Source organism: Onychostoma macrolepis, chromosome 06 (genome assembly GCF_012432095.1).
Source record: "Onychostoma macrolepis isolate SWU-2019 chromosome 06, ASM1243209v1, whole genome shotgun sequence".
NCBI lineage: Eukaryota > Metazoa > Chordata > Actinopteri > Cypriniformes > Cyprinidae > Onychostoma > Onychostoma macrolepis.
The window spans coordinates 17195258-17216003 of record NC_081160.1 but is presented as its reverse complement, the minus strand read 5'-3'; the positions used below and the strand labels follow the sequence as shown (position 1 = coordinate 17216003).

The following is a 20746-nucleotide window of genomic DNA, read 5'->3' as shown; positions in this document are numbered from 1 at the left end:
GTGCGAGTGGAGTATCGACAGGGAACATACTTGTTTACTGTCGTAACCTCGGTGCCCTGAGATATGGAACGAGTACTGCGTACTTTGCCGTGCCAGGCAGCTGCACAACTCAGTCGTCGCTTCAGTCGAAGTAACCTGAGAATCCTATGGCGAAACGGCTGCTTATATAGCCAGAAGCCCCGCCCATTCTGGCGGGCTTTGGCGAGCGCCGTCGCCATAGGCTCGTGCAGCTCCGCTGCCGACACATTGGTTAGTTTTCTACACACTGCACAAACCAATAGTCGTGCAGTTTCACTGCGTGATTGAATAAGACTTCAGTTCAGGAGAAAAAAGGCCTTTTCCCATATGCGTCTTTATTAAGACGCAGTACTCGTTCCGTATCTCAGGGAACCGAGGTTACGATAGTAACTGAGTATGTTTTGCATTCTATGGCACCTGTAAATAAAATTAATACTTTTATTCGGAAACAACGCATGAAATTATATAAAATGAGAGTAAAGACATTTATAATGTTACAAAAGATATATATATATATATATACACACACACACACACACACACACACACACATATACATACACATATATGATACGTTGCATCATTAAATTCAGATTGCACGTCTGATGGCAGATGGACTGCTTTGACTACGTTTTTCATACTTGTATGGACCTTGACAGTGCAATTTACTATGCAGTCAATGGGACAGTCACAAGCCTCCCGGTTTCATCTAAAATATCTTAAATTGTGTTCCAGAGACGAACGAAGCTTTTACGGGTTTGGAACGACATGGGGGTACAGTGGGGCAAAAAAGTATTTAGTCAGCCACCAATTGTGCAAGTTCTCCCACTTAAAAAGATTAGAGAGGCCTGTAATTTTCATCATGACAAAATGAGAAAAAAATGTAGGATTTTTAAAGAATTAATTGGTAAATTCCTCGGTAAAATAAGTATTTGGTCACCTACAAACAAGCAAGATTTCTGGCTCTCACAGACCTGTAACTTCTTCTTTAAGATGCTCCTCTGTCCTCCACTCGTTACCTGTATTAATGGCATCTGTTTGAACTCGTTATCAGTATAAAAGACACCTGTCCACAACCTCAAACAGTCCAACTCCAAACTCCACCATGGCCAAGACCAAAGAGCTGTCAAAGGACACCAGAAACAAAATTGTAGACCTGCACCAGGCTGGGAAGACTGAATCTGCAATAGGTAAGCAGCTTGGTGTGAAGAAATCAACTGTGGGAGCAATTATTAGAAAATGGAAGACATACAAGACCACTGATAATCTCCCTCGATCTGGGGCTCCACGCAAGATCTCACCCCGTGGGGTCAAAATGATCACAAGAACTGTGAGCAAAAATCCCAGAATCACACGGGGGGGACCTAGTGCATGACCTGCAGAGAGCTGGGACCAAAGTAACAAAGGCTACCATCAGTAACACACTGGGCCGCCGGGGACTTAAACCCTGCAGTGCCAGACGTGTCCCCCTGCTTAAGCCAGTACATGTCCGGGCCCGTCTGAAGTTTGCTAGAGAGCATTTGGATGATCCAGAAGAGGATTGGGAGAATGTCATATGGTCAGATGAAACCAAAATAGAACTTTTTGGTAAAAACTCAACTGGAGGAGGAGAAAGAATGCTGAGTTGCATCCTAAGAACACCATACCTACTGTGAAGCATGGGGGTGGAAACATCATGCTTTGGGGCTGTTTTTCTGCAAAGGGACCAGGGCGACTGATCCGTGTAAACGAAAGAATGAATGGGGCCATGTATCGTGAGATTTTGAGTGAAAACCTCCTTCCATCAGCAAGGGCATTGAAGATGAAACGTGGCTGGGTCTTTCAGCATGACAATGATCCCAAAGACACCGCCTGGCAACGAAGGAGTGGCTTCAGAAGAAGCATTTCAAGGTCCTGGAGTGGCCTAGCCAGTCTCCAGATCTCAACCCCATCGAAAATCTTTGGAGGGCGTTGAAAATCCGTGTTGCCCAGCGACAGCCCCAAAACATTACTGCTCTAGAGGAGGAATGGGCCAAAATACCAGCAACAGTGTGTGAAAACCTTGTGAAGACTTACAGAAAACGTTTGACCTCTGTCATTGCCAACAAAGGGTATATAACAAAGTATTGAGATGAAATTTTGTTATTGACCAAATACTTATTTTCCACCATAATTTGCAAATAAATTCTTTACAAATCCTACAATGTGATTTTCTGGATTTTTTTTTCTCATTTTGTCTCTCATAGTTGAGGTATACCTATGATGAAAATTACAGGCCTCTCTCATATTTTTAAGTGGGAGAACTTGCACAATTGGTGGCTGACTAAATAATTTTTTGCCCCACTGTAAGTGATAAATGACAAAATTTTCATTTTGGGGTGAAGTATCCCTTTAAAAAGCAAGCCAATACAGGTCTGGAATGGCAAGAGTAAATGATGACAAATAATAATAATAATTATTATTATTATTAATTATTATTATTATTTTTTTTTTTGGTGAACAACCTTTCAAAATAAATATTGCACCTCTATTCCATTTACACTTTTGAAAGTGGTGAAAGCCATCAATAAGCTAATTTTACTACCCAGCGGAACTTATTTTAAAGACACAAATGTTTTAGAAAGCTCCACAATGACTACATTTGTTTGTTCAGCAGTTTGAGAACATAGGACAGGAACAGAGAGAGAAGAGGCGAGTATGTGTACACAAAGTATAACAGTCAGGTGATTCACTTCTTCATTGGGTTTTACCAACAAACAGCAAAAAGGAGGAAGTTCAGCAGATGGTGGCCTAATTATACCACAATAGTAACAATGAGTACAGTACAATCCAGGTACAGCCCAACTGTTCCTCGATACAATGGCATGTCTGTTGTAATTATATTCTCACAATCCCATATTCCTTCTGTAATCTTTCAATTCCTTAATACATACAAAAAAGGCTGAACAGGCTACTTAAAAGTCATATTACCTGTAAATAAGATTGTTTTGAATGTGATACTTGAAACCAAAAATAGCTTTAAATATTTGATTATGTTTTATAAGTTAATGTAATTGAGATTAAGATAACATGTTTTGCACAACGTGTGTTTACATGTGTGCTGCATGTAGTATATGGAAATATGAAGCATATTTGTGTGCCTGGTCATACTTGTGGAAGTCTTCGATGCAGTGGATGTGGTTGGAGGCGTCCACAGTAAAGGGAATGCCGTCCAGACTGCGATGGCAGACCACACAGGTGAAGCACTGGGGATGATAGGCCTTCCCAGTTGCCCGTAGGATACGCTCCATTATGGGCTTACTACATATGTTGCAGGTCTCCAGGGTGTTCTAAAATCAAACACAGAGAAACAAAGATCTTTCATAATGTACAAGCTCAGCCAAAGCAAACTGTAGAAAAAAAGGCAACTGAGAATTATATCAACACATATTTCAAGCTGTGATAGTGAGAGTCGTGGCTTGGCAGTCGGAATAACCTTCGACCTTAAACAAAAGTGAAGATATGCTTGATTTACAATAAGAAATACACAGATAAAAACAAACTTTTCCATGTCAACTTTCTTTACTTTTTCACAGAAAAACCATCTCACAAACTCAAACACTTAAAACACTCAAACAACAAGCATACACGCGCACACACACACACACACACACACACACACACACACAGAGAGAGACAGACAGAGAGAGAGAGAGATACACAGAGACACTCATGATGAATCTCTAAAAATACACTTTGACCTTCAAAATAAACTCCAATGCTACTCAACCCTAAACAGAACCACTACATTTGCCAATTATTTATTGATTAAACCATTTAAAGAAAGACAAATTCTCTCCAAATACAGATTAAGTAACCATGATTTAGAAATAGAGAGAGGAAGACATAGACAAACATGGACAGAGCAAGAGCAGAGGATCTGTAGACACTGTGATCTACAGCAAATAGACAACGAGAAACACTTTCTGCTGATTTGTCCTAAATATCACAATGTGAGGGAAACATTTCTTCCCAGATTTGAAGCCCTGATCCCATCATTTACTGAACTTAGTGATACTGAGAAAATGCCCTTCTTACTTGGAGAAAATGATAACACAGCTGCACTAGCTGCAAAATTTGTATTAACCATTCACAATTTTAGATGTTAAACATGATTAACTTGAAACTGACTTACTTTATCTTTTCATTTATTTAGATAGATTTGATTTATTATTATTTATGTTGTTATTTATTTTTTTATATATATTATCCACAAATAATTTTTGTTTTGAAATAAATTTTTATTTTGATATTTTTTAATGAAACCTGAAAGATTTCTGTCATATGTTGCATGTTCTGTCATATATACCGTATGTTGATCCATGTTTATATGTGGATAAAGAAAGAAAGTTCATCACATAAAGATAGTGTCTCTTCAGAAGACATATTACAATTTTACAATTGCTTTACAATTACGATTACTTTTATAATGTCTTCATTAACTTTTTGAAGCCTGAAAGGTTTGGTGTAATGGATGGACAGACATCTGTCATCTTCATTTTTGTTTGGAAGATGAATGAAAGTCTTATGGGGTTGGAACGATATGAGGGTGAGTAAATTCACATTTTTGGATGAACTGAGCTTTTAACTTTCATTGTATGGAAAACAGCTGGTTAGGCATTCTGATAGATAACTACTTTAGTGTTCCTTGCAAGAAACCAAGTCAAACAGGTTTGGAACGAGGGTGAGTAACTGATGACAGAATTTATATTTTGGCCAAGCAGACCCTTTAAATCTGTTATCTATCAACATTTAATGGATTTCCGCGGGATAATGTGTGCATCCAAATGGCTGTCACAAGTGTATCTCTGTCCTCAAATGCCTGTGGGAAAAGGGGGGAGGTTCTGATATAAAGTATATATAGTGAGCAATGGAATGAGAGTGAGATCTGATTAGCTACTCTCTGATTCACAAACAAAGTCATTTTTCACTCTCGCTTTCGTTCTGCGAGAGGCGCAGCAGTAAATATGTCCACTTTCTGATGACTGCGGGCTTTTCCTCAGCCACGGATACCGGGCCGTGGGCCAGCTGATGACTTTTCGCTCACATTCCTCTTCTTAATGTCCACCCCGAGCCCTGGATTTGTTATTTCGATATTTCATATAAAAGAATCTTCTATCCCCCTCCCTCCCCTCCAGCTAAGCAATTACACCAAAGGATGGTGAAATCATCTGTGTGTGATCAATTATAGGATGAGTTTCTCTTTGAAAGCATGTGTGTGAGACTGTTTTCGCATGAGAGGCTATGATGCACAAATATTTCCTGGATTTCTCCATTCGGGATTCGGTCGCCCAGACACATCTCAGTATGTGTAAGTACTCCAGGCTACAGCTGTCCTCTTTGGCTGCCTGTCTTTTTGGCACAGCCACTCAGCACTGTTTTCAAACACAGACTTCCATGCCTATGTGCATGTGTGGCAACACTGTAAGCCATCATGTTTGCTGCGCCAACGAGCCCTGATGATTAGGGCTGACAGTCCTGTGGGTTTTTGCTTACACCAGGGCTGTGCGATATTGACAAAAAGGATATCCCTATTTTCTGGGATTTAGCCGATAATGATTATTTGATGATAATTCTGTGTCTCATGCAGTATGCTAACTTGGCTGGTTTAGGCCTATCGTGGACAACTGATATATTTGAACTATTTTCTATATAACTATTTTCATATTTTTGACAGAAATCTTCACCATTAAGGGACGATATCTGCCCCCTTTAATTGATTTCCAGGCGCATTTTTACCTTTAGTCCACTTTATTGCTTTGAGCATTTTTTCTAAATTCCACCTGCCTCTCTCTCCCACTTCACTTCCTGTTTTCTAAACATATTAATTGTATGTGTCATCTTTTATGTCAAACTCTCTCAAGGCTGTTTTTTTTTTTTTTTTTTGCAAAGTGTCTCGAGTTCAAATCCCGGCACGTGGACCTTTCCCCGAAGTGAGTGACACATAGGTAATATCAGCTTGAACACTGTTACACAAACTTGCCTAGAGAGGCAACATTTTATGAAATGAAGGGTGTTCCCAAAGTTAGGTAACTTTCTTATGCTAGTGGCATATCTTATTGCACACACAGAAAACTATTAGCAGAGAAGATTTATCCAAGTTGGAGGATGAAGTGAGAAAAATGTTTTAAATAAAGTCATATTTCATTTAATACTAAAAAAAGTATTGATCAAAATATATTAGTGATATTTGTTACTGTATTGTTAGCTTAGCATCCAACTAAGCTAACAGTCAAACTACTGAAATCAACTAAGTCTTCCGTTGTGAGGACGGTTGTTACGTGACACACAGTGTTCCTGCCAATGTACTGTACAGTGTTACAAATCTGTCACTTATGAATATATCTGTCACTTGGAACAGATCTGTAGTATATAGAGTTTTCAGCTGCATGGACAGAATTTACTGGAAGGAGTCCCATGTATCAACACAGCCAAATCCTGTTTGCACTGCCTGTGCTCTGGGATCATTTCCCATGCTCTCGGTTCACCGACAAGCTGAGGCGGGGGTCAAAGGACTTGGACCTGAGCTCCTACGATCCCGCTCATCATTCTTAGATCAAGTCAGCTTTAGAACGGCATGTCTGGGAAGACTGACTACTGAGGGATCGCCAAGGCACGAGAAGGCCGTAGGTACACAAGTTTCTAATTTGTGTCATTTCTTTCACGAGTATAACAGAAATTAACATTATTTCCCAGAGCAACACTTGTGTACAAACAATGTCCGTTCCACAATCCTCTGCAAATCCTGGAAACGGATAAAGCCTTTAATAAGCTTGCCGCTGAGAACCCTTGAGGCTTGTCTCATAAGTCTGAGGCGAGGAAGAGGGGGAGGGGGAGGGGAAAATATAGAAAGACCCGACAGCCTGTATATAGCCTTCAGGAACACAGTCTAATGTTTAACCTTAGTCTTTGCGCTTTTCTAAAGGACTTGAAGCAGAGTCTGGATCCCTGCTGCTTACAGTTTTCTGAAGAAACATTCAAAAACAGTCCGCTTTCACACTTCAGAGCAGATTTCACACAATACGTTGTGCCAGAGTCATCGTACGAACAGCGTGACAGTGAAGTCTGGGTCAGTCAGACCTCTCTTCCCCAGCACAGCTTCTCAGTTTGCTGCAGCTTTTATGTTGACGTCAAAGCAGTTTTGATTTACATGCTGTGGATTTACTGTCCGGTAATAACTTTCAAAGATGGTTTAGGAAAATCTGCACAGAGCACCGCTAATGGTCTCTCTGGTGGAACAATAACAGCTTGGAGAGCCACTAGAGGGCACTAAACGTCTACTCATGCTCTCAGTTTATTCTTCTCCGCTGCCGGAGTGTAATATATTCACATATATTCCTCTTTTTTCAGCTTCATACATTTCTCTAAGTGTTTGCCCAGAAGGCTAAACAAACGTCTAGGCAGATGAGGTAGAATGAATTTAGGTCAGACAGCCTCTTTCTGAACGAAAGGGTGAGTGGAGAGCACTGAAGTCAATTGTAGCCTCTTCTTTCCCTGGTTGCTTTTTCAATTTCCTGACAAAGTGCTCCAACACTCTCTCTTTCTCTCTTTCTCTCTTTCTTCTAGCCACTCTTCTTTTCTCCAAACACAACAAAGAATGCCCTAACAGCACAACTTTACATAGTGCTGGACATAAGAACGACTAAAAAACTTTTCAGTTCACAAATGATGATACTTATTTGAAGACTGGTCTAAATAAAACAGAAAGCAGACTTTCTGGATAGGATGCAATAAAAGCAGGTGAAATGTGAAGACAAAATGTGAGGAACAAACCGATATTCATGAAGGAAAATGTATATACTGTAAGCTATACTGCCAATTCACGGCGCTCGATGTGTATTTAAGCAAAACACTCTGAAGTTACTGGATGTCTTCTTTGATAGGAGGCTTTATCAATTTTACATGATTTGTTTTGCACAGAATATTAAAACACCTGTACCATTCAATGTCACTCTGCCAACTGCATTTACCTTAGAAACCGCATCCAAATATTTTCTCAAATCCAAATAGTTTTAAAACCAAAATGGGCTTTAATACTTAATTCTCGAGCAATGCTCCGAGTCGTTATAAATATATCATGCAGGATTTCACATAAAACTTTTTGATTGTCTGTCAGCACCAAATTTCCATATTCATTTGTGTACATATGACAACTTAACATTAGAGCACCTCTCTGCGATATGATAATATACAGAAGCCCCCAGAAAAAAAATAAATAAAAATAACTCTGTTGTGAGGATCAAGATTATCAGATCATGAGGTGAATTTATATTTAAAAAAGCAAAGAAAACTATGAACTCACTAACTGTAGCTACAAGGTCAAAGGTCAGTAGGCTGCTCTGAATAGATGATCTCACATTCGTTTCAGCTGAACAGTCTGTGTGTGTATGTAAAATTACCAGGGCTGTCATTTTATTAAAAATTTTAATGTAATTAACTGCATGATTAATATACATAAGTGTAGTTTGGCCTTAATATATACGGGTCAGAAGACATGAATAATTGCACAATTTTTATCATATACAGAATTTAGTTTTTTAAATAAAGAAAATGCATTAAATTATCAACCATAATTATATGGTAAATTATATGGCATACTGTATACACAGGTCTTGAGAATGAGGATGTCAGCTTTAACTAGTCTTGATAGATGGTAATGAGTGACAGGTGGAAAGAAGGTCCTTAGAATTGAGTGGACTCAAAACCAGACTAGAACCAAACTGATTCCTGGGACTGTGAGGTGCTCAGGGAAACTATCTTTTGAGCTACTTAAATAAAGAGAGTTAAAGGAAAGAGAGCTACAGGGGATTGGATATGAATGCAGAGGCACTGAGCCAAGAACTCTCGACGTCTTTTCCCAAGACATCACCCCGCCATTACATTTCAGAGACATTCCTCTACTGACTTCACTATGGCAGCTACCTCAGAAGGTTTCAACGTTACAGTAGAATAACCCAGTATTTCTTAAAGATCTCATTCAATAACCATACATACCATACGATACTTCTATTCATCCATTTATCAAAGGAAATATATGTAAAAGATTCTGATGCAGGGCAATCACAAAAAAAGTGTCCTTGATAAAGAAAAGGAATTATAAAAAAAATTCATAGGGCAAGTTCTTAGAAATATAATTGTATTTATTTTGGTTTCTTATGCCTTTGAACAATTTTTTTTACATTTAATAAAAAAAAAAAAAGTTCACAATTATTAACTGTAAAAATGTCATGCCGTGTAACCATCAAGTAAAAGTGGTGATATCTTCCTTTTTTTTTTTAACTATACAAACACGCACGCGCACTTTGAAATATTAATTCATGATAACAATTTAACAATTAATAATTTAATTCGTGAATAGCAAAAATTGTATTCTTAATGTATTTTTAAACAAATTAACAGATCTGGACAAAAAAAATGAGCAACATGTCATTGATCCTAATCCTTGCCTAGTCCCCTGCTTTGTCTTCATTTCCTCTCCTAAACTTTATTCATGCTGTCTACCCTTCTTAACATCAGCTTGAAAGCAGAATGTGACTGCTGTTGACACATGGCTCCAGATCCATCTTATAATGGAGCCAAAATACAGCAGGCAGCACTTGAAGTGACACTCCATCAGGTCAGCTTGAGGTCACATATTTTCCTCCCTTGAAGGAAGTGAAGCAAGTTTGATTAAAAGAAAGAAGCTACAAAACAGGCTTCAAATGGTCACATGTTCTGCCTGGTTACATCTACATTACAGGAGAAGCATGCAAGTAATGAAAATTAAGCGCAGTAACCTGCTCCATAGATACACACAATACAACCACACACACAAACAGGAACAACAGCACGAGGAGTGAAGTTGCAAGGCAATTCATGCAAGTGCTATCTAATTGGGTCTCTCCTTTGAGGAATGCCAGCCAGTTAATCATGTCTGAATACACAGAACTCAATTAGTAGCTTGCTAATGCTAATGCAGGCAGATATGAATATTTCATAGCAAACGACGGCAGAGAGCTTCGAACGTATGCTTTGCTACTGTACTTCTAACATCAAGCAAAACAAGCAGGGTGGGGATTCACCTGTCTTCATCACCCTCTGTACTTCAGCGTGATAGGCGAGCGTGGGCAGCGCCAACTCTTTCAAGATGTGCGCCAGCCGTGCCGGTGTGAGGGCAGCTCCAGAAAGGTGTTGGTGTGAGTTTCTGCCTGTTCCCTACCCTTTACATCTGTCAGCTCGGGCTGAAGGCAAGGTGGGAAACAATGTCACTCGCAATCAAATGGGCCAGACAGGATATAAAAGAAAGCGCAAAGACAATCATTCCTTTCGTGATCTTTAGTGCTCTTGTAATTCTGATCAAAACTGACTTATGGCATCCACTTGAACTTTATTGTGAGCATGTGTAATTGTTGCTGAGGAGCTTTGTTTTCAAACTCTAGTGTGCCATCACCTTCCTCCAGAACAATGACAGACATGCCTGTTGGCCCAGCGAAGTGGGTGGAAACTTGCACTGTGGCACAGTCTGGCCGACGGGATGCTAGTATCATGCAACAGAGGACATCTGTTACCAGAAGCCTTCGCTGAACGTGGCAAAATATACCCTCACTGGGCCACCCTGGGAAAATGTCTCGACACAGCCTGAAAAATGGTCTTTGTGGTTCTATTATACAATATAGGCTTCTTTAAATTAGCACACAGGTTTCTTTGTTGAAAAACTGCAGGTTTTTGAAAAATATGGATTAAAAAAATTGTGATTAATTAAATTTATTATATAAATAATATAATAATAATAATAATAATAATAATAATAATAGCGACAGCTCTTAAAGTAATAGAAGTCAAATAACCTAATAACCAGCTGCTGTGATGTCTGTTCATCAAAAACAAAAAATAGGAAAAATCAATAACTTTTTTAGCTTTAAGTATTCATCGGTTTAATTTAGAATTTAGTGTTTGATAACTTTATTCAATTTCTGTATATTTCCCACTTGGGAACAGGTAAATATGACATTTATTATAATGGGTTTATGTGAATATTGTTCAAGTTAAATTAAAAGATCTAATAAGTATAATAAATGTTAAAATTGATAGCTCCCATTTATACTGTAATGTAGACTGGCTATAATCAATGGTTAAATATTAGGGGAAAAAAAAACAATTTCATAGAGACATCAGTATTGGTTTCATTTATTCTCACCTTCAGTTATAAAAAAGTTGTATAAAAAAAATGTTGTTTCTATATTAATTTAAAGATTGCATGTGAAATTACTGCAATATAAAAGTATATTTAAAAACTTTAATGTTAGGTGAGAAAAAAAAAAAAGTGTGATTAATTAGTTAAATTTTTTAATCGATTGACAACACCAATATATACAACCCAAATTCCGGAAATGTTGGGACGTTTTTTAAATGTGAATAAAATGAAAACTAAAATAATTTCAAATCACATGAGCCAGTATTTTATTCACAATAGAACATAGATAACCTAACAAATGTTTAAACTGAGAAATTTTACAATTTTATGCACAAAATGAGCTCATTTCAAATTTGATGCCTGCTACAGATCTCAAAATAGTTGGGACGGGTGCATGTTTACCATGGTGTAGCATCTCCTCTTCTTTTCAAAAAAGTTTGAAGACATCTGGGCATCGAGGTTATGAGTTTCTGGAGTTAAGAGTTCATGGTCGTCTTTGGCATATTTTGTTTAATGATGCGCCAAATGTTCTGAAAGCCATAGGTGAAAGATCTGGACTGCAGGCAGGCCAATTCAGCACCGGACTCTTCTACTATGAAGCCATGCTGTTGTAATAGCTGCAGTATGTGGTTTTGCATTGTCCTGCTGAAATACGTGTCGTCTGGAGGGGAGCATACAGTATGTTGCTCCTCCTCTTTAGCCCGGAGGACACGGCGTCCGTCATTTCCAACAAGAATGTCAAATTTGGACTCGTCTGACCATAGAACACTTTTCCACTTTGAAACAGTCCATTTTAAATGAGCCTTAGCCCACAGGACATGACGGCGCTTCTGGACCATGTTCATATATGGCTTCCTTTTTGCATGAGAGAGCTTCAGTTGGCATCTGCAGATGGCACGGCGGATTGTGTTTACCAACAGCGGTTTCTGGAAGTATTCCTGGACCCATTTAGTATGTCAATGACAGAATCATGCCGCTGAGTGATGCAGTCTCGTCTGAGGGCCCGAAGACCACGGGCATCCAACAAAGGTCTTCGGCCTTGTCCCTTACACACAGAGACTTATGCAGTTTCTCTGAAACTTTTGATGATGTTATGCACTGTAGATGATGAGATTTGCAAAGCCTTTGCAATTTGATGTTGAGGAACGTTGTTTTTAAAGTATTCCACAATCTTTTTACACATTCTTTCACAGATTGAAGAGTCTCTGCCCATCTTCACTTCTGAGAAACTCTGCCTCTCTAAGACATCCCTTTTATGTTACAGACTGATGTCAGTTAACTTAATTAGTTGCTAGATGTTCTCCCAGCTGAATCTTTTCAAAATTTCTTGCTTTTTCAGCCCTTTGTTGCCCCCGTGCCAACTTTTTTGAGACCTGTAGCAGGCATCAAATTTGAAATGAGCTCATTTAGTGGATAAAAGTGTAAAATTTCTCAGTTTAAACATTTGTTATATTATCTATGTTCTACTGTGAATAAAATACTGGCTCATGTGATTTGAAAGTCTTTTAGTTTTAATTTTATTAAAATAAAAAAAAAAACGTCCCAACATTTCCGGAATTCGGGTTGTATATATTGTGACGAGTCGGTGGCCCTCCCCCTCATTATCATCACCAAAATTGCCTGGACCCTTCCCTTCCAGAACACTGCCCTCCTTCACGAGCCCCGCAGCACAACGAGGACACCAGATTCCCTGTTTCGTTTGGACACTTCTTCCCCCTGGACACTTTATTTTATTGATTTTTGTTTAATAAAAGCCTCTCCGAGGCCTGACGCCACACCCACTGTGTCTGTCGTTGGCTCCTCCCGTCACAATATAATGTCATGTAGTGTGATTTATTAAATTAATAATAATAATAATAAACAACAACAATAATTTTTATTATAAAATGTGTATAAAACGTTTTTTGGTTTTTTTTGGAAAATGATTCATATGTGTACATTCACATGTATTCAGGAAAATGTTATTACTTATTCTTGGTGGTACCATGAAAATAGACTTTCCTTGCAAAATAGTTTTCAAAACCACGTGAAACTAACATGAACCTAAAGAGTACATTTCTAAGAAAACCAGTTTTACACTTTTTAAAAGAGTTCCTGTCTGGGCACTCATATTTGTCACTGACCCAAATAGTAAAATCAAATTCTCTGAAATGCGCAATCTCATAATGGTGATTGCATTTCTCCCCATATTTTCCATGAGAGAATATGCAGTAAATCAGGCAGTAATGAAGCAGGCCATAGGGACCTGGCCATTTATCTACACCAGCCTCCATCCAACAAGTTGTCTGGATCTGAATAATCATGCAGTAAAAGTCCAGGAGGAAAGATGGGGAAGGGGGACCACGTTAAACACGCCCGATTACCAGAAATTATGATCTCCAATTAATTAAGTGCTCCAGGCAATTAAGTGTTCTGACAGGAGTAACGTGAGCCACCTGGCAGGAAGAGAGCGGTTTCGACAGGGAAGAGATCTGCAGGGTGCCACAAACATTGCACCTTACTAACATAATTAACCTCAATGCCATTCAGCCCTGCAGTTCGCCTGCTTCAAAAAACAGGGCTATCTCACAAATGAAAGCAGTCTCAGCCATTAGTCTTGTTGATATGATCAGCAGTGGGCAACTTACATGGAACAAAACGGCATTTACCTTTTGTTGCGCAACAGCAGGGTGGCCATTTCCTCCGCTGATCCTGGATTAAGAACTAATTTATTGGCTGTGAAAATGTTTTTGTGTATTTAACATCATGGTTAAGGATAAGCTTAGTGAATAAGGTCAATAGTGATCTGCTTAACCTCCTAATTTGGTTAATCTGATCAAATCTCCTATTAAAAGACTTTGACTTTGACTTCTGACGGGAGTTCACTTTTAATTTCAGGTAGTCACAGCTACAAAAGTTCAGCTTTAGTCCAATTTTTACCACCCTATCGGTTCCTGAAACTATGGAAGCTTGTTTCTGCCATGGAATAAAAATATAAAAAGGGTAACTGCATCATTTTATCTCACAGTTCTGACTTTTTCACAATTTTGTTGTTGTTAGTTACAACTACAAAATTGTTGATTTACAACAGTAACTAACCCCCCTTAGTTACTGTTGCTATGTCTGATAAACCATGTCTCTCTTACACCACACATGTTCTCACACAGTGAAAAAAATACATCAAGAAGCAAAGAGGACACGGACAACGTGCCGACAGACAAGAAAGAACAGGTTACTTTTGGTATGAAACAAAGTCTTAGCTTTCAAGTTTTGTCATTTTTTAAAGAAATTCAAACAATAATAACCATTTTGTGGCTCTTTAATGTGTCATGACAGATTGATGTACTGCGTCAGTTCAAGCGGCATGTGAGCCGCTCACATTTTCATATTTACTTAAAATATGTTGAAGTACTAAAATTACTTTAAAATAAAGGTAACACTTTGGTATAGGGACCAATTCTCACTATTAACTAGTTGCTTATTAGCATGCCTATTATTAACATATTATTTCATGGTCTGTCTGAATACTGGATTCTGATTGGCTGGCAGGTATGCAGTAAAACTGTTTAATGCACAGGAAGAGGAAGAGAGAGAGAGAGAGAGAGAGAGAGTAAAGTACAAAGGTTTATTTATTTATTTTTGTGCTTATGTTTGTGGAAAAAAAAAAAAGTATACATGTACATATTTACTTAATTATTTTACAGATCTATTCTTGTTCCATGTATTATATAATTGTTTGTTCCTTATTTATATAATGGACAATGCTTTGGCAATACTGTGCAAGTCATGCCAATAAAGCTAATTTGAATTTGAATTTGAGAGAGAGTGAGAGTGAGAGTGAGAGTGAGAGTGAGAGTGAGAGAGAGAGAGGTCGGAGATAGCTGATTGCACTGCACACACTCATAAACTTGTTGTCAATGCTTCCCTGTGATTTTTATTAATAAAATAGCCTAGATACTAGATCGCTACATTATATTCCTCAGCAACGAGGTGGTAAAATTGTTATTTTTGAATTAATTGTTTGTAGAGAGAGATGCGCAGATGCAGCAAGCAGGTATACGAACAACTGTCATCTCTCTCTGTCAATTCAATTCAATTCAATATGTGCTTTATTGGCATGACAATTGTTACAATGTATTGCCAAAGCATAGTGTTTACATTAAATATAGAACAAATATGTATTTAAAGAAAAAAAAAACACATGCATGTATATATAATAAAACAAAATAGAACAAATCAATTCTACGAATTGTAGAATTCTATGAACAATTTAAAATTTAGTGCGGTGTGTGTTTGTGGGCGCATCACTGATTTGTCGACTCCTCCCTCTTTTTGTGACAGGTGTCAATGTATCTTGCTGCTAGTAAGATACAACCTTGTTTTTCACCTAATAAATATTGAAGTTGTGTTTTCTTGTTTAACATTTTGAAGTTAGGGCAAAGCATTTCAAATTTGGGATAACATTTCTTTTTTAATTTCTTCATAGTTAGGGCAGCTGGTGAGGAAGTGTTGCTCTGTCTCCACTTCCCCATGGGTACAGTATGGGCAGATGCGGCTCTCTTTGGGCAGCCAGTGCTGTCGATATCTGGCCGTCTGTCTCTCTCTCTCTCTCTCTCTCAAACGATCGATCGATAATTATTTGAAATACATGCTATAATTCATTCAAATAAATGTGATCTTACTGCACTATTTCATCTCTGTGTATGATTTGAAGCGGGCAGAATGCTAGCGCTAACGTGCCGAAACTGACGAAAATAACTGTCATTTTTATCCATTCGGTCAAATATTGCGCTGCAAAGAGCAATTCTAGCTTTAACTTGGCAAATGACCATGGAATAAGCAGGATAATCAACTGCTAGCCATGCATTAAAGGATTTTTAAAAAGCGAAGCTTTGTGTCAGGCGGTTCTTTGCCTCCACATCATGCATTTAAAATCCTTCAATGCATGGCTAGCCATTGATTATCCCTTACTTGGCTTTCATGAAATAAACATGAATGACCATCAGAACATATTTTATTTCAACTGCGGAAAGCCATCAATACACACCATTTTCCAAGTTTAAGTCCACCTACATTAATCTACTCTTCTGTCTGGTTTGTTTGTTGGACAAAATGGCGGATTCTGCGTTCTGATTGATCAGATTGCCTGTCAATCAAACTTCCTGCGAAGGGTCAATTGCAAGGTAAACTCATAATTACAAGATGCAGTATAAACAGAGCTATAAATTTGCAATTGCGAGTTAACATCTCACAATTTTGACCACCTTTTTTTCTCTGACCTGAGATGTTAACTCACAATTGTGAGATAAACATGAAATTGCAAGACAAAAGTAAGAATTGTGAGCTAAAAAGGTGCAATTATATTACATATATATATATTTATTATTATTATTATTTCTTTATTTTGTGGCAGAAAAAAAGATGCAAGATTTACAAAAAAATCAGAATTGCAACATGTTGACTCACAATTTCAAGTTTATAAATCACAATAGCAAGTCTTGGAATTCTGAAAAAGTCACAATTACCTTTATTTATTTATTTATTTATTAAGATATAAACTCACAATTGTAAACAAATAAATCAGAATTGTGAGATCAAAGAAAAAAAAAAAATTGTTTTTATTCCTTCATGGACACACACACAAACTGAACTGCAAGATGTAGATGTACCAATTGCCTTTTTATATTTTTATTTCTTGGTAAAAATAAGCTTCCTTATGAAACAGTGGATCAGTCCAAAACAGAAGCTGGAAGGCCAAAAGAAGCAATCAGGCTGAGCTGATGAATATGGATAACAGTTTGTGACATAGACACTGGCCCATGGGGGACTTGACCAAAGAGTTGAGCAAAAGATTTGAACCAGAGAGAATTTTTGTGTTCCTAAATATTTATGTAGAGGAGTAAACACATGTCAAAGCTGATCTTGCACTAGGGGAAAGAGCCACAAGCTGCACTTCCCCCACTAGCACTCTCTGTACAAAGCTCTTAATTTATGATAATGTGCATCATCCTACAAACTCACTCAGAGAGGGGACACATAAATTTAGCCTCAGCTGTGCAGTCTTCTGTACTTTGTGTTCATAAACCCTGGGAAAGCATGACCTGTGTGGCCATTACAAAACTTTTTAAATAGGAATTCACAGAATGCATTCTGCCCGCTGATAGTGCCGTATATATTTGCACACTAGGTGTTGCTTTAGCACCTGATTTATTAAAGGAATTATGCAAATTGATATCTGTGAGCCTGTTCTGAGTGTTAGGTTGTGGAGGATGCAGCAGACTATCGCAATGTGGTATGTTTTACATCATGGCTCTGCCACTGCAATCCAGGACTCACAGAATACAGGTGCTGGTCATATAATTAGAATATCATCAAAAAGTTGATTTATTTCACTAATTCCATTCAAAAGGTGAAACTTGTATATTATATTCATTCATTACACACAGACTGATATATTTCAAATGTTTATTTCTTTTAATTTTGATGATTAGAGCTTACAGCTCATGAAAGTCAAAACTAAAAACTTAAAACTTAAAAGTTAAACTAAATTTGAAAAGAATCTTCTCATATGCCATTAACTCATGTATATAAACATCTCTTTTGAATTAAACTGTATTTATCGCCTACATTCTGCTGGTGCTGTACAAGCTAACTAGCTTTACACAGAGAGGTCTATTTGTATATTTGCATACAAACACAGCACTTAGCCCACACCAAGGAACCAACTCTCTCATTTGCCAGAGTAACACTCCTGTTCACCCCAAAGTAGTGTCTTTTTCCTTCCCGTGTTTTAGGCCATAGCAGTTTTCAGGAACATTTGTCTCTAAGTAACCCTACTAATCAGCTCCACAGAGAAGCCTTAAGCGCTGAACTTTCCCCTCAAATCCCTGTCAAAACTCTACAGACTGAAAGGATTAAAGGAGGAGGAAAACGATGCGGAGGTTCTGCATTTCATTGCAGAACAATTGTGAAAGTGTCTGTAAACTTTGAAGGTTTTTTTATTTTTATTTTTAGCATGAATTGTCTTAAAACATTTGCCAGAAGGCTGAACATACTGTAAATCCTGGGCAAACATCAGTGCTGTAAACTGTGAATAATGTGCTGTTGACTTTGCATAAAACCTGTTCCCACTGTGCAAGATAAAATTGAAATAGTTGAGTATGTGAAAGAGGCTCGGAGAACATGTGCAGCCTTGATTACATTAGGTATTTGAAAACAAAAAAGGTCCGAGAGCGGGTACCAGAGGCACGCCACAGCTGCTGCTTTAACAACACATCAAGTTAATAAGTGAAAACAACAGACAAACCACTGATGTCACATTAATAGGATTAGGGACAACTTCATGCAAAAAGGGGGATTAATTGAGCTGTGAATAAGTTTATCTGTATTGCACCATATTCAAACAAGTAATGATAAGTTACTGATGGGTGGAGCCAGGGAAAACCAACGCACATTACAATTGTGCTTTGTGGGTCAGTTGCAATGCTGGGAACACACAGACGATAAGAAGATGGGAGAGCAGGAAGCAGATGAGAGATAACAGAGAATCTCCAGCAGGCAGCCTTCCTGTCTATTACTGAAAGGAATGAATGATATCTAGTTGAACTGTTCAAAAGTTTTGTGTTGTCTATTGCCTAGAGGCGGAAACATGCTAAAGCTATCAGTGTTGTTCCAAAGAATATGCAAAACAAGAGATTTTAACAAATGGTCTCCAATTTCCTGTTTGATTCTATAGAGAAAGATTACTAGATGTCACTGTGTGATAGTCTTTATTCCCAAACTAATTCACGTTCAGCACTTCAGTTTCCGTTTGAAATAAAAATATATGCAAATATATATGTAAAATAATAATAATGATAATTATTATTATTACTGTTATATACTATTGTTAAAGTCTGGGGTATGTTCTTTTTTTTAAAGAACTTTAAAATATATGTTCTCTATATTAGTATATTTTTAAATAACCCTCCAGAAATCACTCTGATATGCTGATTTGGTGTTCAAGAATCATTTCCCATTATTATCAGCCAAACACAGTTGTGCTGCCTAATAAAAGAATTTAAAAAGAAATAAAAAATTATTTGATAAATAGAAAGTTCAAAAGAACATCATTTATTTGATATGTAAATGGTTTGTTCAAATAATGCAAAAGTCTTTACTGTCACTAATGATTACTTTATGCACCCTTGCTAAAGTACTAATTGAAAGAAAAAGAAAAAAAAAGAAAAAAATTTTTTTACCCCAAACTCACACACACACACACACACAGTACACATTCAGACTCTAAGGATTGATTATTAACTGTGCAAATTGTAGCTGTCCAAAGAAAGATCCCATAAGGGAAACTTGACATAATAAACTCTCACAATAATTATAAATGAAATGTGACGGATTTTGTACAAAATCAGTGGTGAAATTTGATCCTCTTAAAGTAAGTAGAGAAATTACAGAATGCTGTCAAGATGTCTTTTGGTGACAAGATGACTTTTGAAGTCAAGATGAATCAAAATTTTAAATGTGACAATGAAGAATGTAATGAAGTTACGATCATTATGATAAATTATCATTTTAACTAAGGGCCCAACAAGTTGACATGAAAATTGTATTGAAAACTCTTCAAAAACAGAATAACTGTCATACACCAAAGGTATTTATAAAAGGAAATGCAGTTATTTACTAAGACGTGACCAGTTTACCAAGGAGATGAAAAGAAGATTTCAATACATTTAGTTTCTTTTCTTTTCTTTAGAACAAAGCAAATGACATTAGATACATAACAGGTGTTTTCCCCCATTCTGTCTCCCTAGTGGCAAACAGAGCAGTAAATGAGATGTTTATATAGGAACAATGAAAATATGAATGCTATGATCCTTTCTCTGCAGATAAATAAACTGATAAATAATGTACAATGTGCATTCTTCCTATCTTAAAAGATTCCTAGACTGACTCGCTGGCCTCATTTGAAGTTTTCCCCCAGCTCACTGGGGGACTGCCATGTCTCTATAGAGACCAAAGTCTCATGCTCATTCTCTAATCGCACAGAGGCGTATGACCCTGAGGATGAGGAGAAAAGAAGAAGAAATTACTTTCATTAAGAAATTCAGATTTCTTCCATCCTTTTGATCTTGTGCCAGAAGAACATTTATGCTGATGAAATGCATAAATAAAGTTCTTAAATTATCCCGGCCCTCTTTAGCGCATGGATCCAACTTGGAAAACTTCCAGAGGAAGACAAGTACAATCATTCTGAGAGCTGATCAGTGTAGTGGGGGTGATTCAAGAGATGGCCTGAGTCACCGATACTTCAACTGTTCAAGTGATCCATCTGTTGAAGATGTACACAGACAGACATAATAGTCTGACGTTGTTCTTTGGAACAAAGGTTAACTATTGCTTTGTAGTCTTGTTACTTATAGCCTATTTCTATCATTTTGAAGTTCAGCAAAACGGAGCGAAATGAATGAAATATACAAACCCAGTGTCTCTCTCAGTATATTGCACTGTGGCTTGAAGTACAGGGGAAAATCAAGGGACTGTTCACCCCAAAATGAAATATAA

General features: G+C 37.5%; 1 protein-coding gene across 4 annotated transcripts in view; it reads right to left on the bottom strand.

Moving 5' to 3' along the window:
- lpp (LIM domain containing preferred translocation partner in lipoma) overlaps positions 1-20746 on the bottom strand; it is a 218761-nt gene that overhangs the window by 6387 nt on the left and 191628 nt on the right. For all 4 annotated transcript variants that reach the window (XM_058777838.1, XM_058777836.1, XM_058777837.1 and 1 more), the window contains one exon: positions 3148-3326. In XM_058777838.1, coding sequence (XP_058633821.1) covers positions 3148-3326 — 179 coding nt within the window. The remainder of the gene's footprint in view (positions 1-3147; positions 3327-20746) is intronic.